At 44.1% G+C, this 25,509-nt stretch overlaps 1 protein-coding gene across 1 annotated transcript; it reads right to left on the bottom strand.

Annotated features, from left to right (window-relative positions):
- Positions 1-14: 14 nt before the first annotated feature.
- On the bottom strand, positions 15-22,156 carry Mep1b (meprin A subunit beta). The gene is made up of 15 exons (XM_051202055.1): positions 22,073-22,156; positions 19,613-19,631; positions 18,998-19,048; positions 18,277-18,317; positions 15,075-15,153; positions 11,944-12,061; positions 10,054-10,232; positions 8,861-9,079; positions 8,119-8,271; positions 7,130-7,345; positions 4,414-4,857; positions 2,737-2,916; positions 1,757-1,889; positions 622-823; positions 15-29 (listed from the first exon to the last, which is right to left on the bottom strand). Exons 1-15 carry the CDS (start codon positions 22,133-22,135, stop codon positions 15-17), a joined length of 2,112 nt encoding a protein of 703 aa, XP_051058012.1. The 5' UTR covers positions 22,136-22,156.
- Between the last annotated feature and the right edge of the window lie 3,353 nt (positions 22,157-25,509).

Raw genomic sequence — 25,509 nt, 5'->3', positions numbered from 1 at the left:
TGATTAGTTAATATTCAAAAAGCATATCGCTGAAAGGAGAAAGAACAATTGGTGACATAATTCCTAAATATGAAAGCTGTCACTCCAGTGGGTCACAGTGCAGAAGTCCAGGTTTCAAATGAAGCCCCCATCGCAGTCTCCTGGCATCCCTCCTGGCCGGCATGCAGTGCCTGCTCTGTCCTCGAGAAGATGCCCTGGCCTTTGTGGCAGGAGTCTCTCCCTGGAACCTTCTTTTAAGGGAGACACTTTCCCAAACATACTTCCACCCACTTCCTGAACCCAGCCACCCGAAGACCCTCAGAACAAAGACGTTGATTAGCTATGTCCCCTTTGCTAGGGAGGTGGGCACATGCAGGGGAAAGTCAGCTAAGTGGTTTACCCCAGAAAAGCATGAACAACCAGACATAACTCCCAGAGTGCAATGAGCCCCTCCAAGGAGCCTCTACAGACCCCGAGTTCAGATTCACAGTAGTGATAATAGGAGTGCAGAATAGTCTCAAGCCAGTTAACTTAGCTCGAGACACAAAAGGGTCTAAAACACAAAGAAGTCTGTAAAAATGCCAGCTCTTCATGCGACTGCCTCCTGCGGGTCTGAATAAGCAAACATTACGCTCGACTTACGTTTTCTAGGCCCAAGGCTGCCGGGTTTGAACTAGTCTTCTTATATTTCCTCCGGGTACAGTAGACGCTGACAAGAGTGATGACCAACATCACGGCAAACACAGTGACGGTGGAAGAAACAGCAATGACAATGGTGTCTTGGGTGGACCCTCTCTTCTCACACCGTTTCCCCATGTACCACCAGTCTTCTCCTGCAGGGCACCTTCATGAAGAGATATGGTGACATTTAACTGTGAACATGTTCATCGGTAAAGGGCCCGGTCAACTCTAGCTTATTTGAACACTGTACATAACTGTTTGACCCTAGACTAGCTGAAGCTATGAAGATAGCACCAGGTGGCCAAGGTGGCCAGAGCATTATGACTAATCGGATACGGAGAGAGCGGCTTGGGGTGGGGGAGGGGGGAGCTAACTGAGGGAATGTGGTCCACCATTGTGAGCGCCACACCTTGGCCAGGGACTCAGAAATTCAGCACATTCGTCTAGAAAATGGGGACGGGCACAGTCAAGGGACAGGACTACTGTGAGGATTTAATGAGATGTGTACTATAATAAGATATATAATTCAGGCAAGTAGACCGTTGGGCATTACTTCTTCACAAATATATGTTATAGTGGCTAGCCAAAGACCAAGATGGAGTACAAATGAGTAACAGTGCTGGATAGTTCTATATCAGCTTGACATAAGCTAAAGTCATCTGAGAGGAGGGGACCTCAACTAAGACAATACCTCCATAGATTGGGCTGCAGTCAAGCCTGTGGCACATTTTCTTTACTGGTGATTGATATGGGTGCCCCAGCCCATTGTGGGTGGTGCCACCCCTGAGGGGGAGTGATCCTAGGTTCTATAAGAAAGCTGACTGGGCAAGGCAGGGGAAGCAAGCCAGTAAGCAGCACCCTTCCATAGCCTCTGCATCAGCTCCTGCCTCCAGGTTCCTGCCCTGTGTGAGTTCCTGTCCTGACTTCCTTCAGTGATGGACTGTGATGTGAAAGCATAAACCAAATAAGCCCTTAACTCCCCAACCTGCTTTTTGTCACAGGGTTTCATCATAGCAATAGAAACGCTAAGACTTGATCAGCGTCATCTGTGGGAATTATCAGCATCATATGCCCAGCCTCCCAAGTGAATCCTCACTTGCACTCAGCTCTGCCATCATGAACAGTGCAGATGCCTCCGTTCTGACACTCAACCTCGGAACAGGCATTATGGACGGTCGAGGTGGGGTCAGGACCTGGGATGGTCGCTGTAGAGTTGAGGTGAGATATGTCTGCAGAGGGAAGGAAAGAGCATGGTGGAAATCAGATTTTGCATTACTTGTCACTGGAGGCAGATAATACTCAGACTTTGGACAAAAGCATGTAATCTCTTTGCATGACCCAGCAGCATTCATGGGCAGTCAAATAAAAATCGGATAAAAGTGGAGAGATGGCTGTTGGCTAAGGACTTGACTTCACTCTCCAGAACCCATGTTTAAAAAAAAAAAAAAAAAAGAAAAGGAAGGAAGGAAGGAAGGAAGGAGCCACATGAGGTGGCGCTTGCCTGTAGTCACAGCACTGGAGAGCTGTGGAGATAGGCCGGTAACTGGCTCGGAGTCCAGCCAGCCAGCCTGCCAGGCAAAAGTGAGAGGTTGTCTCAAAAAACAAGGCAGGTGGCACCTAAGGCAGCCAGAGTTGTCTACTGTTTTGCACACACACACACACACACACACACACACACACACACACACACACACACACCACAGGGTGGGGGTGGGCTCTGGGTGACAATCACCATGCCTGACTGGCAGTTGGAGCTCTAAGGGCCACACCCACTAATCTTGTGCCCACGATTATGTTTCCTGGGTGAGGAAGTACGAAAACAGATTTCCAGCCTCAAGATTTCTACTGTTATCACATTATATAATATAATAAATGTTTAACTCTAGCACTTTTGATGTTTCAAATTAAACTATTTCTGTATTTCTAATCATTCATTAAAGAAAAAAATTCCCACTTGTATCCAGTTCTTCCCACATCCTATAACGTATCTAAAAACAAAACCCAGAAGAACATGGCAAACAACCAGTGGCCACAACAAGGAACAAGCTCACATAAATCTACTATTTTTTTCTGTACCTTCAACAGTCAGTAGGATGTAAACATCATCTCCTTTGATGAACTCCCTGCTGTTCAGCCTCTTGTGGGTTATGAAGGCACTGGTTCCATAGCCTCTGCTCCTTCTAAACTGAGTTCCATTAGGGAAAAGAGCTGTACTTCCCACCTTGGAAGGATTATCCCAAAAATAGCTTCCATCATCTGAAAAAGCAGTTTATGTTGATGGGCTGTGTTTAGCATCATCGTAACTTTAGGTGGTAGGAAAGATCAGACAGTGAGACACAATTAGGATAAAGCTGAAGAGGATTAATTGATGCTATTGATCTATGATGTGTTCCTAGGCAAGCTGCTGGAGCTTGCTCACTCACACACCCCTAAAGAAAATGAGATTGCTTGCCAGTGAGGACCAAACCCCAAACCAGTGTTCTCAACCCTCCTAATACTGAGACCCTTTAATACAGTTTCTCGTGTTAACCATAAAATTATTTTCATTGCTACTTCATAACTGTAATTTTGCCACTATTTGAATCATGATGTAAATATCTGTGTTTTCTGATGGTCTTAGGAGACCCCAGTGAAAGGGTCACTCAACCCCTACCCCTGGGGTTGAGAGCCACAGATAGAGAACGTCTGCTCTAGACAGAGAGTGGGGTGCTACCAGGTGGGGATATCACCCCTATGAACATTGCCTGTTACAAAACCCTTCTGTCTAGAGGGGTCAAGCCTCACCAGCCTTCTGAGTTGCAATCGGCCCTTTCAACTAAGCTAAGGCTAGTTCGTTGCTGAGAGTTTTCAATACGAGCAAAGAACAATTTCATAAACTGAACCTAGTGGCATTTCAGTGTCACCCAAAGGAACACATTGGAAAAGAATGAAATATTCTGAATGTTTAAACCTTCCAGTTCCTCTCTCTATCAGATTCAGTCACTATGTTTCCTATGTCACTTTGGTCCATCCTTGCCATTTATAAAATTCCTTTAGTGATATTCAGCTTCCCATAATTCTATTTATTCCCTCTATTCGGTTTCCAGGGACAAAAGGCCGTTGAAATTCCAAGTGTGATCATAGCTCCCTGGGTGATGATTTTTCTTGAGGCCTGGAATGCTGTCACCATCAGTAAACCCTCTAAGATGCATTAATAAGATGTCACCATCCACTTCCATGTTGCCACCAGTGTCCCAGCATCTCCACTCTGACTGGAGCCCTCATCTCAAAAGCTGATTGTTTCCCATAATGTCAATAGTGTGACCAAGATAGCATGGACAAAAGCAACTCAACATCAGAGGGGCTCTCCCTCTCCACAGCCCTCCATATTGATCTCTCCTAATTCTTTTAATGTATCCGTGGGATTATTGTTCCTACCTTGGTTTAATAGCCAAGAGGATTTTTCTAGGATCACATAGCTAGAAAATCTTGGATTTGAACCCAAGTATGGTTCTAGAGCCAACACACCTTAGCCAATGTGTAGAATTCAGAGGTGATTAATTCCCAGTGTCTCTGTCCTTGCTGACATGTCTAACAGTCTCCTGCCCAGGGACTGTGTCTTCCACAATTGAATCCTTTCCCTGAAGCTGAATATCTTCACTTCAAGGCTGAACATTCCCTAAATAACCAACTGTGCAATCTCTGACTCCCAAATTACCATCCCTCCTTGAAAAGTGATCCTGCCCCTAGCAGTAAAGAAAACAAGCTACAAACCATTGGTCATCGTTGGGTCTGTAGTTATACTCAGCTGGTTGGACATACGCTGTCGGATGTCAGGATTCTGATCCAAGAGTGTCATTGTAGCTTGTTGCCAGGGACACGGCCACTGTAATTGACCATCATTGGCACCGGAGATCAGGTAAAAATAAATCCCTACATTAGTCAAGGAATTCAAGTTTAAGTAAATCTGATAAGCGTAGCCTTTAGGAGAATAATAAGGAGGACTATATATTTGAGCATTCTGGCTGCCAAGAAGCTGTGTGAAATTCTGTATATGCCAGATATGATGTGGACACCTGGTTTCTGAGAGATTGATGTCATCGATAGACAGGCCACCCGATGATGGACCAGGGCCTCTCAGTCCTTCAAATGCCACTCGGAATTTTTCCGTCACTTGCAGTGTTACATAGTAAAGTTGCCAGCTCCCCGTGGGTATTTCTGTAGAAAGAGTCACTGTTTCAAGGGTGACGAAGACTATGAATGGTATGCTGACATGGTCAGCATTAGAGTTCTGTCCTTCAAAGGCAATGATAGCCCCTGAGCCACTGACCCCTCTCGATGTGGGATTTTCTCTGTTCTTTACCCCAGGGCATTGCTGAGATTGGACTGTCCCCAGGGATATGTAATGTTTAGGTATCTGCTTCTCAGATAGCTCACCCTTTCTCAGGGATGGGTGAGCGCCCAATCTCTGTGTGCTAAATTCTGCTTATAAGTTACCTGAAATTCTGCATTGGTTAACAATAGAGCTGTTCTAGCACCTGCGATCTGCTGGCACTTACACAAAGACTTCTTTATATATGCATGTATATATGGAATACTTGAAGGTCAGTGGACTTTTAGCAGTATTAACCAGGACTCTACAAACCCAGGAAAGCACATCCTGCTCCCTCCCAGTAACTCAGTGTTCTAAGTACTTACCTGACAGTGGTACCCTCTCTCCTCCCACCCACCTCCTTCCTGTCTTGCACATCCAGCTCACTGCATATGGAAGACTTTTCAGCTCATTTAAGCTCTTCCAGTCCTATGGTGCCTTTGGTAAGAGCGAAGCTGGGAAGGGAAAGTCAAACCACCATATACCCCCTACTCCAGTGAGAAACAGCATGCAAAATCTCTTCAGGAGCCCCCCAAAACAGAACAGAAAACTAGGTCAAACTGTCATTAACTTGACTCTATCAGCACTTAGTGAGAATTGAAATTGCTTGGGAATAAATGATAAATATTCAGATTACAGAAAATGCTACTTTCCATGGGTAGATTACAGACCGAACAAAAACCTTCCATCTACATTTCGGGTTTGGTCCAAACAGGCTCATAAGTGGGTTCCTGAGAATCTTGTGTTATTGTCTTTCTATAATAGACCCACAGGTTGTTCATGGGGTCAGATCTCCATCCCAAACATGGACAAAGACATATACATACTTTAATATTTGCATTACTATACATAATAATGCATAGCTAACAAAATTAAGATACAATATTAATATCTATCTTATAGATTTTCATGTAGAATGTGTGTGTGTGTGTATGTGTGTGCAATGCATGCAGATTTTTTTTATGAGATTAAAAACCTCACTATGCAAAGGTAGTCGCAAACTCAAGCACCACTTGTATTTCAGAGGCTGTCATGAATGAGGGGCGCTGTGACCTATAGGGCAGTGTGGACTCAGTTCATACTGTGTTTGTTTTTGCCCATTAAATTACGGTGTCAGTGTGTACAACAAGAAAGTGGTGTCTTCACTGACGCTAGTTAATCGTGAGTGTCAACTTGGTGGGATTTAGAACCACCACAGACCCTGTGCACATCTGTGAGGTATTTTCTAGACGACACCAACTGAAATGGAAAGATCATCCTAAATGTGCCATTGCTGGGCTAGAGTCCTGGACTGCACCAAGAAAAAGCAGATGAGCTGACCCCTACCATTGGTCTCTGTGCTTCCTGGCTACAGATGTGGTGTGACCAGCTGCCTCACACTCTCGCTACTGTACCTTCCCTGCCACGAAGGACTGTGCCCCCAAACTGTGGCCCAAAATGAATCCTTTTTTAAGTTGCTTTTTTCAGGTATTTTGTCCTAACACTGAGGAAAGGAACTAGTACAATGGCCCGCATCCCTTCCCTTCCCGTCCGCTTTTATAGGTGGTCTGTTGGCCCACCTCTCTAATACCTGCTGATGTGAAGTGTGGAGCCCCCACCCCCCACCCAAAGAAGCTCTGGCATCTACTTCATACCATAGCAGACGCCTTTCAGAGATTTCTTTTTTAAGCTGCAAGTTAGGTGGGGTCCTTTTTACACTTGAATAGCACTTTGGTAAGACCAGGCCATCACAGGATAAAAAGAGATGCTCCAACCGTGTTTATTTAGGGACCAGCCCACTCCTCCCTGAGTCCAGTCCCTCCTTCACCCAGTGCCTCGGTTAGTTTCTTTAAGCCATCAGCCCTCCCCATGCAGCCCAGTGTATTTTTATTACTGAATATAAACTGAAAGCCACAGTTCCCGAAACCAGCTACGTTTTCTAAGTAAGTATCACATAATAAAAGACCCTCATTTTAGCTTCCTCATCAAGTAAGACGGCTCATATTCTGCTTGAAAGCCATGTGTCATCAGCCCTATTCTGCTTGAAAGCCATGTGTCATCAGCCCGCGGTCTGCTGCAGGTTGCTACGTTAGCTGAAGAGATGGCCTCACCTGCACTGTAGGAATGAGGGTACCGTACCTTTTATTTCTCTCTGAAGAGTTAAAAGACCATTTGGGTTGCCTGCAGTGTACACCCGAGTGTAGATTTTCACTTCAGCATTTTTATTTCCACTGTTGTATAGATAAAATTCCAGGCACTGAAACCCTCTCTTGGGGTACAGTATCCTGCTCTCCAGCATCGCTGTGCCCCCCTCATTCACAGAGCTGGTGTTGAAATACATGAAGAAGCCGGAATCTGTTCAGGGCACAGAAGCAGAACCGAGAGCAGAGCTCTATACAGCTGCGCGCTTTAGTGTTTGCTCAGTTCCCACCATACACAAATGCTAGTCTGGCTGTGGCCCCCAAAGTCCAAATTTATATGTTGAGGGCATTTGGAAGTAGGACCTTTGGAGGTGACTGGGGAAACATGAAGCCATGAGTGTGGGGCCCTCACCTGAGTACCCCTGCCTTTGTAAGAAGAGGCGAGCCAGTTCGAAGTTCAGAGAATCCCCTCTACAGATGACAAGCAGACCAGGCACCCCACTCTCAAACTTCCAAGTGTCAGTAACATTTAAAAAAAAATAAAGCTCCAGCCTCAGGTACCCAGTTATAGCAACAGAAAACCAGCCAAACTTGGCAAAGGCATGCCCCCACCCAAGGACACCTGCACTCACATGTACATGTCCCCACGCAAGGACATGTGTAAGTCACATGTGCATGCCCCCACCCAAGGACACCTGCACTCACATGTACATGTCCCCACGCAAGGACATGTGTAAGTCACATGTGCATGCCCCCAGCCAAGAGCACCTGCACTCACATGTACACACCTCCATCCAAGGACATCCGTATTCACATGTGCATACCCCCTACCCCACACACACATACACATAATTTGGAATAGTAGAAATCGTTATTTTAAAACCAATAATAATTGTGATTTTAAAAAAAAAGAGACAGAGAGAAGCAAAACACTGGTCTTTCAAACTGAACAAGAGGGCTGGAGCCACTGTTCATAAAACTTGTTACCTTTGCACTGGCCCATGTTGGAGTGATCATTCTCTGGACCCCCCAGAACCTGTGAAACCCGTTGCCAGTCAGCGGTATCCCCTGGACTTTGGATCATGCCACAGATATTTTCCAACTCAAAATCGCAGGAGTCCATAAAACTCAAGGAGGAAGCTAGGAAAGCAAAGATGGAAAAGACATGAGCATTCATACAACAGGATGGTGTGAGGGGCAAAACCTGTGATCACAGAGCTATGGGAGCATCCGTCTGGCTGTGTCACTGGCTGACGAGAAGACACTTCTCTGTCTACAGAAGCCCGATATGAACTTAGCATTGTGCGTGTGAATACACAGTCTACACTGACTCTTTTTTTCTCATCTATTTGTGGAAACCCTAGTCAATATTCCTCCTGTTAGTCAAACATTAATACCACAGCAAAGGTTATTTTGTCACAGTACAACTGCACATTACATTATACCTTAAGAGAGGTTCTGCATTGCAATTAGTAAAACCTTCAAAAATCTGCATGGGGCACGTCTCTGCAAGGACTCGGGTTGCTTTACTACATCTCAAGGCAAACTTTGTAAGAGGAGAAGTGCTAAGACTGGGACCTGGGTGCTAATTGCTTTCTTGTCAACTTTCCAGCACACCTGTCTGTCACCTTATACAAACTTTCATAATCTCAGAAACCCCAAAGGTGTCCAGAACATCCCTCTTCCAGCAAGGCAGAGGGAAATACAGGTCAAGGTACCCATCACATACAACAGTTGTACAGCCGGTTGAGCTTCATCAGGTCATAGTCACTGAAGTCCATTCGTTGGCCAATCACATCTTCAAAGTCGGAGATCCTCGTGACGATGGTGGGCTCTGTTCCGTTCTGGAAAGCCGTCTTACTGTAGTGCATGACCGAGGTGTAGTCATAGGGAACATTCAGGGAATCTGAACTACTGTCATCGTAGATGTTGAAATTGTGTTCTCTGCCTGAATGTGTTTTTAAAAACTGTAATTATGTTGTGTTCACAGAATCAACCTGCTCTTACTAAACACTGTTAAGTGAAAAGTACAAAGTGTAATAGAGCACACTCTGTATGCGTTCTCTATGAGTGCCACACATCCCAGATACCAGGTCTTTGAACCTGCCGGTGTCATGCCCAACTACGATAGCAACGATCAAACTAACACATGGGCACTTTCCTTACAGACAAAAGTCTAAGGTTCTACCAACTGCTTAAGGAAAGGAAGGTTCTACAAAGCAATGTGGAAACATTCAGAGTCACCGGCCAGCAATAGTGAAGGTGTCACGCACTCAGCAAATAGCGTGAAAGGTGGGAGTTTGCTAAAATGGGACCCTGTGTCGATACCATGGACAAGAGTCATTAGAAAAGAAGCACATAGATGAGGTCCTAAAGGTCACTGGATTCTTGTACATGCATTTAAATCACATTGACTATAGTTCATGACTATAGTCATGACAGTGAGATATATATATATATATATATATATATATATATATATATATATAATTGTAAATAAGATTGTGTCTTATCAACAATGTCTTTTCACCAAAAAAAAAAAAGCTGCATAAAGTGACAGGTATGCTGATCGAATTTATTAGAAATAAGATGATAAGTGTGCCATATTATTAACATGCACACAGCAAAATATCACCTTGTTGTCCATAAATATATATCATTACAATTGTAAATTTAAAATGTTATTTTTGAGCCACAATAAGCCCCAGACACAATCATTTTAAAACATTAAATTGAGTGTATTTAGAGAAGTCACCAGGCTTTTTTAGTATCCTGGTATTGGACAACTGATTGCAACCTGATATCAGATACATTTGTAGACACAATCAAGTATCTCAAAGTGCAGACACCCATTACCAGGCTGGTACAAATGCAAGCTTCCTCAGGATTTGACCTGTAATTAAGGATGTAAGAGAAACATACCTGGCAGAATCCTGTTCCAAACTATAGTGACATAGTCATCCCGGTCAGAACGTGACTGCTCATGCCAAAATCCCAGGGCATGGAGGAACTCGTGTTGAACTGTCGCTATTCTGTCACAGTTTGCCCCAATGGACAACTCTTGCTTCCCAACATGCCTGTTTCCCACTGAAGACCAGCACCTGATGGAGAGTTTGTAGACCAGGGACAGGACGCCGGCATGAGGGATGCCCAGGTCGCAAGACAGAGGCCTCAATGCCTAGCCCACTTGTTTGACTGCATATGCCCTTCCCTGTTGTGCCTGGACACTAAGCTGCTCTCTGCATAAAAAGCCTTGCAGGACAGATCATTTTTAAAGAACGTACCTTGGCACCACACATTGCATAGTGATAGGTCACTGATGCTCACCCCTGGGAAAGGCAGCCTTTTTAAATGGGCATTGCAATGGTCCATCACCAGGAGTTGTTTTGTTTTTATTGTTTATCTCTATGTGTGTCTGTCTGGATCCAAGCATGTGTTTGGATACCCCAGAAGTCGAAAGAGGGAGCTGATCCCCTGGAATCGGAATCACAGGTGCTTGTAAGCCTCCCAACTTGGATGCTGGGAACAGAGTGTGGTTCCTAAACAAGAGCAGCCAGTGTCTTAATAGCTGAGTTATCTCCTCAATTACCAAACAAGAGTTTTATAGGGACAGCAATCACTCAAAATCACCGTGTTAAGGTCAATGACACTGCCACCTTTTGAGTAATAAGACTTACTGAGTTAAAGTGTATTCACACCCAATCTACAACACATTTTACTTGAAGGGAGAATAAAGTTGTAAACGAGATGAAATTCACAAGGCTATAGGATAAATAACATCCATTCACGCTTATTATGTGTTGGCATTGGTAGTTTAGTTATGTGTATGAAAATGTTTTCTTTCTTTTTCTTTCTTTCTTTTTTTTTTTTTTTTTTTTTTTTTTTTTTTTTTTTTGAGGCAGGGTTTCTCTGTGTAGCTTTGGAGCCTATCCTGGCACTTGCTCTGTAGACCAGGCTGGCCTCCAACTCACAAAGATCCACTTGCCTCTACTTCCTGAGTGCTGGGATTAAAGGTGTGCGGCACCACTGCCCAGCATGCAAACATTTTCAATTTTCTTATTCATTTTAGTGTATGTGCATCTGTGTATATGTGTTTATGTAGGTGCATAAATATGGAATCCAGAAAAGTCTCTTCCTTGGTTGCTCTCCACCTTACAAAGCCTGAAGCTTAGCAATTTGGTTAGGCAAGCTGTTCAGTAACATCCAGGAATCTTCTTCCCCTCCCTCCCGGAACGAAATTAGGTCTCACATGGTGCTGGGGATCTGTACTCAAGTGGTCTTCTAGTTTATACAAGAATCTCAGCAACGGACCTTCTCTCCAGCACCAAATTGACACTTCCTTCCTCCCTTCTTTCCTCCCTCCTCCCTCCCTTCCCTTCCTCCCTCCCTCCCTTTCCTCCTTCCTCTCCCTCCCTTCCTTTCCTCCCTCCTTCTCTCCCTCCCTTCCCTCCCCTCCCTCCCTTCCTTCCTCCCTCCTTCCATTCCTCTCTCCCTCCCTTCCCTCCCCCTCCCTCCCTTCTCTCTTTTCTCTCTCCCCCCCCTTTCTCCTCCTCTCCCTTGTCCCTTCCCACTCTCTCCTTTTCATAGTACTGTGGACCTAACCCAGGGACTTACACATACCAGACAGACCCTCTACTCGTGTGAAAACATTATTTTATGGCCAGAGAAACCAGGTCTAAAGGTCATGCTCCGCACAAATAGCAAAGAAAGTTGGCCCCACCCAAAGATCCTGACAATCCACCATTGCTGTGGTGTAACACCCTGGGGAGCAATAGTTTCCTCAGAACCTTATCAAATAACCTTTGAACTTACCCACTGCCCTTGAACACTGATATATAGTTAGCTTCTCCAGACCACGGCTTGAAGTCAATGCATGTTTTAAGGCGGTAACGTTCAAACGCATTGAGGATAACTCCCTTAGCATTCAGCTCTGACAGAAGACAAAATTGTGCATTGAGATCTCTGTTTCAAGCCTAACACATCCTTACAGGATGCTATGGCTGCCTCATGACTGCCTTGGCATGGGACCTGTTTGTAAAGACTTGAAAGGAGACTCTTCATCCTTCTGAGGAGAAGCGGAGTATGAGTAGGAGTGTCACAAACGATAGAGACCTCTGCCAGGTTAAGCTGTCCTTTAACGATGACATGTCTTTACACCACAGGCCTTAGCTAGCTTTGGGTCATTTGTGAAAAGCTTGACCTGGCTCATGTGAGTAACCCTTGACATCTCAAGGATGAAGGAAGTGGCTGAAACTGCCAGGATCTCAGCAAACAGTGGTGCAGTTCCTGGGATCCACACATGGAGAGGTCATCTGACCGCACGTTCACACCGTGGCACATGTACATACACACAGTAAATGAACGGTGTAACTTCAAAACACAACCTGAAGATGCAATCCATTAAATGAAGAAACAGAAAAAATTTAGAATGCCATCATTACAATTACATAAAAAAAATCTGCTTATTTGAATTGGGGAATATGTGCTGAATTCTTAACCTATCATGTTCTCCAAACAGTCGCTCCTCCAGGCTGGGCGCACCCTCGGCCATTCCCTCACTCTACTGTCTTCTTGATCGCTCACTAAGAGCCAGTTGTCTATGGAGTGCCATGATGTGTGTGACGGGAAGGGCTGCATGCATGCCAGACAAGCACTCTACCAAATGAGCTGCATCCCCAGCCCAGGATATGCCTGATTCTTAAGGAGACATTATTTTTCATATATCTCCAAAGGACATTTTTCATACTGACGATTGTGAGACATACTGCTTCACCAGTCCGCACAGAAAATGAGCTCTTCACAGCTGAGCCAGGTCCCGGTTAGTGTTCTCTGTGTGTCTCCTGTGTGTCTCCTGTGTGTGTGTGTGTGTGTGTGTGTGTGTGTGTGTGTCTGTCTGTGTGTGTCTGTGTCTGTGTGTTTCTGTCTTTCTCTGTCTCTCTGCGTGTCTCTGTCTCTTTCTGTCTCTGTCTCTCTCCCTGTCTATGTATGTCTATTTTTCTGTCTTTCTCTGTCTCTTTCTATCTATGTGTCTCTGTCTCTATCTCCCTGTGTCTCTCTCCTTTTCTTTCTGTCTCCCTCTCCTTATTTCTGTCTTTATCTCCCTCTCTCCTTCTCTCTGTCTCTCTCCCTTTCTCTGTGTGTCTCTCTGTGTCTGTCTGTCTATCTCTCTCTCTCTCTCTCTCTCTCTCTGTGTGTGTGTGTGTGTGTGTGTGTGTGTGTGTGTGTGTGTGTGTGTGTCATAGTCTGGTCAGGCCCTAGTCTCAGGATCATGCTGCTTTTCCTTCCAGAGAACTGCTGGAATAGCAGGTGTGCACCACTACACCTAGGTCATAACTAAACTTCTTCTATATGAGGAGCTTTTCTTAGTTTTTTATTAGATTCTTTTGACTTTTCCTGTGTGAGTGTATGGGTGTGTGCATGTGGCATTGCATGTGCACGTGCATGTGGCATGTGTGTTGCATGTGACATGTGTGCATGAGTGTGCACTTACAATGGTACACATGCACACGCATGCACAGCATGTCGCGTCTGCAGATATTAAGACCGATTCTCCATGGCTCTTCTACCTTGGCCATTAAGGGGAGGCCTCTCAATCAATCACACCAAGAGTCTTCTAATATGACTAGTATCCATAGCCAGCTTGCTCTGGTTTCCTTATCTCCAAGGAGGATGGAATTACAGCTGGCTTCCACATGCAGCCAGCATTTATGTGGGTTCTGAAGGTCTGAATTGCATCCTAATACTTGCTGTCTCCCTAACCCTCTGCTGAGTTCTTAATGATTCAATACTAAACTAGTAATTATTTATTTCCTGAAAAAAATAAAAGATAGTGGACTATTGCTAACATCTGGACTCAGCAAAATAAAATCTTGGCAAAGATTTGCTGTTTCTGTAAATTTGTTGGATTGGTTATTTTGTGGATTTTACTCATCTTTACACCCTGTGCTAGTCCTCTTCCTAGAACCTACATGCAATGGCTCCAAACAGCTCCAGGGGATTCTATGTCTCTTCTGGCCTCTGCAGGTACTGCAGGCTTGTGGTACTCACTCGCCAGACATGCACTCATACACAAAACGAAAAGTAATAAAAACGAATCCTTTTTTAAAATCCTTTATGGTCTGGGAGTGATCATTGATACTCCATGTGCTAGCATGCCAAGGCCCTGGATTTCATCATCTACTCTGCGAGAAATAAGTAAGTACCTAGACATGAAGAAATGCTACTTTAAAATAAAGACTATTGGGGCTGGAGAGAGGACTTGGCAGTCAAGACATGGATTGCTCTCCCAGAGGACCCAACCTGAGTTCCCAGCGCCATGTCAGGAGGCTCACACCTGACTGTAACTCCAGCTCCAGAGGGGCCAGCACTCTTCTGTGTCCACCACAAGCATTACACTCACAGACACACGGGGCGGGGGGGGGGGACACTCACAGACACACGGGGTGGGGGGGACACTCACAGACACACGGGGGGGGGGCCGGGACACTCACAGACACACGGGGCGGGGGGGGGACACTCACAGACACACGGGGGGGGGCGGGACACTCACAGACACACGGGGCGGGGTGGGGGGGGGGAGGGAAGGGGAAGTAAGGAGAAAGAGAATATGAGTTAAAAATAAGCAATAAAGTCTACAACAAACCTTATCAGAGCCAAGAGTGACTCCCTAATCTTTATGTCCTGAGCATTCCACACAAAGTAAGCTCTTCATCAAGGTTGACGGAATTGATCTTATATTGATCAAAACTCAACATATATTCAGGCTGAATTATTTAAGATCTTTAATTCTCCATTTTGCTTTTTTTTTTTTTTTAAGTAAATGTGCATGGCCACACAGAGCAACAACAAAAATCCTCAACACCACACAAAGCCATTCTGATAGATGTTAATCTATCATCTCAGGAACACACAGTAGCTGTGGATACTCCAAAGTGTGTACTAACCCAAGCTATCTTCTAGAACATATGGGATGGTATGTGGCCATCTATAGTTGTCTCCAATGATGGAATTCTTCCCTTGTTCCTGTCAAAAATAAATGTGAAAAGGAACAGTTAAGTGAACTAGACAGAACCAATCAATAATCAATCTGGAAATGAGTGAAGTTTACAGCTCTTGCTAGCTCAAACCAATATGACGTGTCTGAATTTTTACCATAATTTAATAAAGTTTACAGAAATAAATGATTTCTATAGTTAAAATGGGGCAAAAAAAGAAATGATACTCAAAAAAAAAAAAGATTTCTGGAAACAATTCTCTAAATCCTGGTAGATGCCTAAATATTAAAAACACATAAGAATGGGCTGTTGATACCTCCAGAGTTAAGACTGCTTCCTGTCCTTTAAGATGATCTGAGTTCAGTTCTCAGTGCCCACACCAGCAGCTCAAGACTTTCTGTAACTCCAGAGGACGCAGTGGCCTCTTCTGGCTTCCATGGGTAGTTGTATGCATGCGGTCCACATAATCTCATGCAGGCTCACACACACACACACACACACACACACACACACACACACACAGCGTAAACAAACTCATGCAGGCTCACACGTGCAAATCAATGAATAAATACACTAAAGGGAAGTGATAACTAAACCAAACCTTAAAAATCTGAATCTTAGGGGGGAAAAAAGTGACAATAAGATGAATGAAAATTTCCCATTTTTTCTGAAGGAGGGCCAGAAGAGATGGCTCAGCTGTTAAGAGGGCATCTTCTGCTCCTGCAGAGGATCAGGTTGGTTCCCAGCACCCACGTGGTGGCTCAGAACCACCACCCATAGCTCCAGGTCCAGGTGGCCCAATGGCTTCTTATGGCTCCAATGGCCACGGGCACACACATGGTATGTAGAGACACATGCCAGCAAAGCACCCACACACGTGGGATAAAAATAGATACATAAAAAATATTTGTAAAGGAATTCAGAGTTTATAGTAGAAAATGAATGGTATTTTATTAATGTATCTACCCCAGCAACACAATAAATGTCATTCCAGAGGACGGAAGTGCCTGGGTAGAAACTGAGGCAAGGTCCTCACGCTTGACAAGCTTTGTCCTCTGGGCCATCTCTCCAGCACACAGTCACAGACGACTTTATTACGGGAAATGGGCTTCTGGGTGGAGAGGTTATGGAGAAGGAAATGCTATATTTGGAACATACAGAGAGACAGGGCTTGAATTGTGATGCTGGGGGACAATGTATGAGTCAGGATTGCTGGAGTGAGGGTTGGGAAAGGGTGGGGACAGGTTCGGGGCAAAGGTGACGCCTGGCATTTTTATGCATTTCTTTGAGATAAAATAAATGAGGCAACGATGAACAGCTGGAGAGGAGGACTCTAGGGATGAGCAGCTGGAGACAGGGACTCTAGGGGTGAGCAGCTGGAGACAGGGGCTCTAGGCAGGGCTCTAGGGGAGGGTCAGAGGACACCTCAGATTTGCAGTGTCACCCGCAGTGTACAAATGGAGCCTGTGTCTGGGGACAAGGCAGGACTAGAGTCACCGCTGGCAGTCCCTGGTACAGAGGAGGTGTGTGAATCCCTGGCTCAGGTGAGATGGGGAAGCAGAGACAAAGGCTCCAGGGCCAGGAGAAGCCTTTGATGGTAACTCCTCCCCCATTTCCCTTTCTTCTCTCTTTCCTACCCTGGCATCATCTCTCCCTACCTCTCCCCTCCTCTTCATCCCTTCCTTACCTTCACCCCTCCTGTCCTCTTTCCAACCCCTTCTTCCTCTCTCCTCCTTCCTTCATCCCTCCGGGCCCCTTCCATATTCTCTCCCTCTCTTCTTCTCTGCCTTCCTTTTTCTCTTCCTTTCTCTTCCCTCCCGTCTCCTCCCCTTCTTTTTGTGCTGTTGGGATCAAACCCAGCAAGACCTTCAGTATTACACTGCATCCCCAGCTGTTCTGAGTTTTTATCTTGAGATTGGGTCTTCCTTGGTAGCCCGGGCAGGCTTTGAACCTGTGGCTCTCTTGTTTTGGCCTCATAGCAGAACACCAGGCCTAGCTTATGGCTCTGCTTCTTCAAGGAGGGTTTGAGAGGTGAGCCTCTGCCGTGTGTGTGTGAGGGTGTGAGGAGGTGAATGATTGCAGAGTGTTTCGGGGTAACTGTGGAATTTTGCAGATCAAAAGGTTCTACTGGAATAATGTCCTTGTCCAAGGGTGTATACATCTTAAATTATGAGTGATCTTCTTAATTTGTCTTTTTTTTAAGTTTACATAAACTTCTCCAACATAAGAATCACAAACACCTTACTGAGTATCTCTGTTTGTCTCTAACACCTACAAAAAGATAGTAAGTTCTTAAATGTTTAAAAGTCTGGTAAACAAAAGAATCATATCTTGATTTTCTTTTTAAAAAGTGGAGAGTGGATTTCTGTTTGACTGTTCGTTTTGCTCTATTTGGGGGGGTTGTTTTGTTTTGTTTTGCTTTCTGAGACAGGGACTCACCAAGGAGCCCTGACTGTCCTGGACCTTACCATGAAGACCACTCTGCCCCTGAACTCAGAGATCCATCTGCCTCTGCCAGGATCAAAGATGTGTGAATGGACACTATGTCCAGTAAGATACTGAAGTATTAAACCCCCTCAATGCACATATACATCTACATACATGCTCATCTGTGTGTCATGACAGCTAGGCCAGGGTCAGCACTCTAAAAACTTGTTTGGGAGGACCCTTCCTTGACATCACTATTTATAGCTGATATGGCAGTGGGTAACAAAATAATAAGCACATTATTGTGATGATGATGATGATGGTAAAAAGATTGGCGAGATTTACAAATTCAGTTTTATTTTACTTCAACTAGACTAAACCAGGGAAGCTATTTTTGTTGTTTTTAATTTTTTTTCCCCTTGGGCCAAGTGGTTGGAGAGTGAAGCTGTTTTTAAATGAACATTGTCCTTACTGCTGCGATCATAGAATCAGTTAGAGCAACACACACACACACACACACACACACACGTCAAGTGAACATGGACTTCACCACACAGAAACCTGAGCGATGTGAGATGCAGATACAGACACAGGAGTCCTTCGGGACAGCATGCTCACTGAATGAGTTCAGAGACGATGTCTCAACAAGCAGCCTGTGCCCATTCATCCTCAGCCGCTCACAGCTGGACTCAGGATTCATCATGCCAGCATCATTACTACTCACCTCAAGCCTGATGTCTCCCTCAAAAAGGTCCAGTCCCAAAGCTAAGAGAAGAATGAAGATAAAGCATGTTATTACACTGGGTTCCCGTGTCACATGGTAGACAATGTTTTGAAAATTCCAAAGGAAGAGGTGCTCACGAGGTCTATAGGCAGTTTAATGATTGCCTATAGGGGTAGGGGGACATTTTTTTTCCAGCGGTTTAGCAACTGTTAAGTTGCCCAGGCTCTTGTCCCCTCACCCAGGCTTTGTAAGTAACCTAATGACACTCCTCAGTTCATAGGAGGAAAAACCAAACAAACATGAGAGTCCTGGAGATGGGATTGGTTGAGAAGAGGCGGAGATCGCTGGGGGTCTGGGGAAACTGAAGAGGGGGTAAAGAGACTAATGGAATGAATATGGCCAACTACATTATACACATGCATGAGATGCCATAATGAGAGCTATCACCATATGTAAGTAAAACATGATAATAAAACAAATTAAGAAGGGCCCTGCAAGACAGGTCAGGCAGTAAAAGTTGCCTGCCACGCAGCCCTGATGACCCAAGCTTGACCCCTGGGAACGCATATGTTGGAAAAAGAGAACCCACCCTCTGACCTACACACATGTAATCTCTCTCTCTCACACATGCTCTCTCTCTCTCTCATACACACACAGACTCACAAATAATAAAATTATTGAAATATGGTAATAAAAAAAGAATGAAGAAAAATCCACAAACCTTCATTGATATCAAATATGTCTCGTTCTGTTCCCTCATCTATATCTTTAACTGAAATAACAAAAAAAAAAAAAAACCACATTGACCATTATGTTCAAGAGGGAAAAAGAATCTCATTAATCAAACAATCAGAAGGAAACAATTTGTTGCCTCAGATTCTAATTTAATTTGCATTGATTAATTGATTAGGACTCTAATCAATTGAGAGCCTCCTGTGAGCCTGATTGGGAACTAGACAGAGGACTTCTGGTGTGCACTCTGTCCTCTCCACACCCCTTGAGTGTCAGAGGACTTTGGGAATAAGACATTGGTCACCCAGTATGTCAGTAAACATAGCTTGAAATGGGGGACTAGTTGACTAGACAGGAAATGAGTATCTAAAATTGTTCAACCTAGAAAGGCACCGAGTTGGCCTTTCTTGTATTTCTATTTTTCGGATGGGCAGATGGGTTCTGGAATGTTCACTGGGGAACAAAGCAGCCAGTGTTTGATCAAAGTTCATTGCACTGGTTGCCTTCCATTCTCCATCAGTACCCCCTCAGTGCATCTATCCCTTCGATTCACCGCATAACTTCTTTGTCTTGCAATCTAGAGTAAACCTCAAAAGACACTCACCAAACATTTCTGGAGCTGGCTGTAAAACAAACACACACACAAAAGACATTATTATGATGACAGCATAAATGGCATTTTTTGTCCCGATTTTGGATTCTTTGATAACCATTTTTAAGGGTTTTTTCCCTCATTTATTTACTTGTTATGGTGTCCACGTGCTGTGGACAGAGGAGAGCTTGTGATCAGTCTCTCTGTGTCCCATGTGGGTTCCTAGGACTCGCCTGAGGTCATCAAGCCTGACAGCCAGCGCTGAGTCACCCACTAAGCCATCTCAATGGCCCTAGTTTTGTGTTTATTTTTGAACACAGGGTCTCTCTGTAGTTTAAGCTGGAACTCACATTGTAGTCTAAGTCTAACCTTGAACTTGCTACAACCCTCCTGCCAAGTACTGGGATGGCAAGCATGAATCACAGTGGTTCTAATTCACAACCAGACAGTTCTTTTTATTAATATGATATATCATTTTCTTCCATATATCCCAAACAAGGAAGCTGCAGTTTATATGACATCTTGACCAGACAGATTATTCTGATTTCATACAGAAACTAAACCTTCCTGTTCAATAAGTTTAAATGTAGAGATAAAAAAAAAATCAACTTCAAAGCTTGAAAAGAAGGCAGTGCACAAGACTCCAGCCCTCATATGAGCGCTCACTTTACATACAATCTCCTGTAAGTCACATGGAGCAATGCTTGGAAAAGCTAAAACTTTATTTCCAATTAATAACAGAAACTTTTCCCAATACCTCAGTATAATCATGTTTACTTTCATGTTTCTCCCAGGACTCTACATTCAAAAAACAATACCAAATATCTAAGCAAAAGGCCAATGAGAAGACTTTGTGATTTAAAATATACATATATATATATATACATATATATATATTCATTTCTCTTTTCTTTTTTGCTTTTTATTTGCTTGCTTGCTTGCTTTTGAGACAAAGTCTCTCTGTATAGCCCTAAATGTCTTGTACACCAGGCTGCCCTTGAACTCAGATCCACTTGCCTCTGTCTCCCAAGTCCTGGGATTAAAGACATGTGCCACTACCACCTGGCTAAAATACATATATTTTCAAGTGGATAGTAAACAAATTACTGAGTTACACACCCAATGAGTAAATTTAAAAAAAATGAAATCAACATCATAAATTTATTTATGCACAGGTATATGTGTGTCTGAAGGTATATTTAAAGATGCCAGAAATCAACCACAAGTGTCATTCTTCAGGAGCCATCTACCTAATTTTTGACAGAGTCTCTCACTGGGACCCAGGGCTCACCAGTTAGGCCAGGGTGGCTGAGCAAACAGTCTCTTGTGTTCCCCAGCCCTGGCATTACAAGCACAGGCCATCACACCTGGCTTTTTATACGAGTTCTAGGAGTCAAACTCAAGTCCTCTTGCCTGCAATGGCAAGCACTTTACTGAAGGCTATCTCCTCCAGGCCCTCTGAGAAATTCCTTAATCAGTTATTCATTGATCTTAATCTAGAAAGAAGTCCGCAAAACTGGTAGACAGTCTGGTGGGTTATACCTGGGTTCTCTAAGTCAGTTTAATTCAGTGTCCTAGGTCTCAGGTGATCTGTGTGACAAGATCACCACCTGATTTGGATGAGTATTATGAGTTATATGATGCCATGGAAAAACCTGTTGTAAAAACGTAATCTGTGTCATTTAAGTGTAAAGTACAAGTTCATTCAACTACAAGCTAAGAGCTGAAAGAGAGAATATTCTGAAATGTTTGACAAGACGTGGGGATGAACTTGCCAGATGGCTCCTGTTGTTTTTACTCCAAGAACCCTAGTTTCCTCATACAGTAACCACACTGGACACACTCACAGATGATCCCAGCACGCATGCAGGAAGAGATTTACGAGCTATTCTGAGCCGCAGTTAAACATGAAAAAGCAGTGCCTCGCGTCTTAATTTGCTAGTTCATGTCTGTTCACCATCAGCTCAATTTAATGTATTTAAAGTTCCAATTAAAGGGTTTCCTTGGACATTAGACATCTTGTATAAGACCTTGAATTAGTGTGGGGTACAAACTGCTCATCACTGCTGGAAGGTTAGTTTGGACTAAGAAAGATGCAGAAGAGAAACTCCACATTGTTAAGCTTTGTGAGTGTGGACATTGCCTCTAACATTTGTTAGTCTTCACCCTGTCAAGTTACTCTAGGAGCAGCCAGTATGTCACTCAGCAACAGAAATGGTTTTCAAAACTCACATGCTCTGTCTTAAGAAAAGAAAACCTGCCACACAACAGTAACACTGAAAGGAAAATATAATTTTCCTTCACACTCTCCAGGCCTCTCTAGCAGAGAGTGACTTCTGCCCAATATCCTGCTGACCCCTGTCCACCAGAAAGAAATGGACATTTAAGATGAACATTTAGAAATACATAATACAAAACATGAACAAGTGATTGATATCAATGGACCCCCAACTTTCCTGATTGTTTTCTTACCAAGCCAGAAACCAGGAGGAATGTGGTAAAAACCAGGAACCAAGGCCCATGCCAGGCATCCATTCTGTGGCTTTCAGCTGAAAGTTGCAACAGTCATGGCAGAGCTGACTTTTAAAAGCTAAACATCATAACTTCCGGCCTTTGATCCTAGTGTTAATGATCCATCTCTCAAGTCATCTTGCTACTGTAGTAACTTCCAATCAAGGAGGTAAAGTCCAGGTCCTCTAACACGCCTCTTTTTCCCTCTCTTTACTGTGCCAACATCAAATCGCTGAAACCTGTCACTGGGATATATTCTCTCATGTGTGCATACTGCTCCCCAACGTTGCTAAATACCACTTGAGCAAAAAGAAACATACGTGTACACACACACACACACACACACACACACACACACACACTAGGTTGGAGGTGTGGGTCAGTTGGTAGCATGCTTGTCTGGCATGCATGAGGCATGGGGTTCAATCCCCACTCCCACATAAACCAGGCATAGTGTTGTAACAACAACACTCAGGTAAAGGCAGAAGGATCTGAAGTTCAAGACCAGCCTGGAATATATGAAAATAAATAAATGCATATATCAAGTGAGTATCTTTGTTCAAATAATGAACATTTATGAAGTTCCTTCCATCCAGATAGCCTATGCTGCTTTGATGTAGCCAGTTCTCTCTACTGACTCTCACCAGTTACTGATTTAATAAAACTTTATTGACAGTCTACAACTTATTACATTCTAGGATATAGTGAATGATACAGAAATGAACATACAGCAAAATAGTGAAGTGTCTCACCCCTGAAGGTTCTCAAAGACAAACTCAGATGGGAGTTGAACTAAAGGGTTAACTATGATCAGTGGTCTTCTAATAAAATGTTCCTAACCCCTCTCTCAACGTCTATCTCATATTTTCTTTTCTTCCTGGAATAACTTCTACTCTTTGGAGACAACATAATAACTCAGTCCCCAGGGTTTCATCTGCCTGATACAGAGTAATAATTCTGAAATATATTTTCTTTTTTTTAATTGCCCCTTTCTAATTTGGTCTTTTTTGTCCATTCTGCATTGATTGAAAGGCTACAAAACAGTATATGACCTAGACAAAGGACTCAAGATGATGCTTCTGTTGTGAGTGTGTGTGTGTGAGTGTGTGTATGAGTATGTATGTATGAGTGTGAGTGTGGGTGTGTAGGAGTGTGTGTGAGTGTGTGTGTGTGTGATGCACATGTCCATGTGAGTATCTGATTGTGTGCACACAGGAGTATGGAGGCCACAGGTTGACTTGAAGTGTTGATGTTCTTCACCCTATTTTTGTGAGACAGGGTCTCTCACTGAACCCAGAGCTCATCTATTTGGCTAGCCTGGTTAGTCAATGAGCTCTAAGAATCTGCCTATTTCTGTCCCCTTGGTGCTGCAATTACAGATGTGTGCCACCACGCCTGACTTTTACACATGTGCTATGCATCCAGGCTCATGCCCCCATGTTAATGCAATAAACACTTTACTGACAGAGCCATTTCCCCAGCTCTTTTTAAAATATGAGCAGACCATCCCCACTCTCGGAGACTAAGACAAGGCTTAAATGAAAAACTTTAAAACAGTAGGTGTGGGCTGGGAACAGTGTGCATTCCTATAATCCCAGCCCTCAGGATGCTGAGGCAGGAGCTACATATATAGTGACAATAAATTGTAATCCGTAGTTACTCAGAGACACAGTACTTGCCAACCATATACAAAGCCCTAGATTCAGTCCTAGTTCCATAAAACAAAATCAAAAGGTAGCTATGGTACTTGCCTAAAGTGCATCCAAGTTTGCTCTTAAGTGCACGCGCGTGCACACACGCGCGCGCGCGCGCGCACACACACACACACACACACACACACGACTCAACCTTTCACTGTCTTCTTGAGATGCTAATGATGGTTTATCAGGTCCTGAATTAAATAACCTGTTTCCTGGTTAAAGCCACAAGAAGTCACAATACAGAAGACAGCAGGTATTAGGAATGAAGAGGATAACTCCTGCAAGGCCAGAAGCAATACATACATGTCAGAGAATGTACCCACCCTGAAGGGTCACATACATGGAAATAGGGATGTTTCCATAGCAAGACTACATAGGATGATAACTGGAGGAACAATTTCCCTAGGATTCCTGAGAATATATGACATCAGAGATCATGTGTGGCCATGCCAACACCTCTGGACTTCAAGCTTGAACACAAAATAATTTATTTGGGGCAGGACATGTGCTTCAGCAGCAGAGCACTTGCCTAGCATTTATGAAGCCCTGAGTTTGATCCCCTGACTTGACTATAATGAAATTTCTATCACCTCCGTGAACTAATAATGACTCTTTTTTTTCTTATTTTACATATTGATCCCAGTTCCCTCTCCCTCCCTCCCATGCCCCACCACCACCCCCCTCCCATCCCATTCCCCCTCTACACACTCCACAGGGAGGGTGGTGCCTTCCAGGAGGGGTCAACAAAATCTGTCAAGTCATTTGGAGTAGGGACTAGGCTCCCTCCTGCCTCTAGGTTAAGGGAGTATCCCTCCATGGGGAATGTGCTCCCAAAGTCCTTTTGTGCACCAGGGATACATCCTGATTCTACTGTCAGAGAGGCCCCTTAGACTGCCCAGGCCTTCTAACTGAGACCTACGTTCAGGGAGTCTGAGTTGGTCCAAATCGGGTTTCCCAGCTATCAGTCTGGGGGGGGGGGGATTGGCTCCTCCTTCTTCAGGTCAGGGTCTCTGTGGGTTTCTGTAGCCTGGTCTTGTCCTCCCTGTCTATATCTGGATTCCAGTTCAGCTCAGTGTTTAGCTATGGGTGTCTGTCTCTGCTTCCATTCGCTACTAGATAAGGGCTCTATGATGGTGGATAAATTAGTCATCAATCTCATTATCAGGGAAGGGCATTTATGTCAGCTTTTCCACTGTTACTCAAATTGTTAGTTGGGGTCAGTCTTGTAGGTCTCTGAACATTTCTCTAAATTCATTTTTCTCTACAAACCTATAATGGTTCCCACTTTTATGGTCTCTCTCTCTCTCTCTCTCTCTCTCTCCTTTTGTCTATTCCTCCCTGAATCAATCTTCCTCTCCTCCCCTTCTCTTTCTCCTAGCTCCCTCTCCACTCACTGCACCTCCACATTCCCAATATGCTCAGGAGATCTTGTTCCTTTCCCCTTCTGTGAGGAATCTTGTATGAATCTCTTAGATTCCTCATTGTATCCTAGTTTCTGTGGTGGTGTGAATTATAATAGGCTGGTGATCCTTTGCTCCATGTCTAAAATCCATATATGAGCAAGTACAAACCATGTTCTTCTTTTCGTGACTGGGTTACCTCATTCCGGATGGTTTTTTTCAAGTTCCGTCCATTTGCCTGTGAATTTCAAGATTCCATTGGTCTCCCCCCCCACCCCACCCCCGGCTGAGTAGTATT

The sequence above is a fragment of the Phodopus roborovskii genome, unplaced genomic scaffold, assembly GCF_943737965.1.
Source record: "Phodopus roborovskii unplaced genomic scaffold, PHOROB, whole genome shotgun sequence".
NCBI lineage: Eukaryota > Metazoa > Chordata > Mammalia > Rodentia > Cricetidae > Phodopus > Phodopus roborovskii.
The sequence above is the reverse complement of the archived record's forward strand: the minus strand, read 5'-3'. Positions and strand labels throughout refer to the sequence as shown.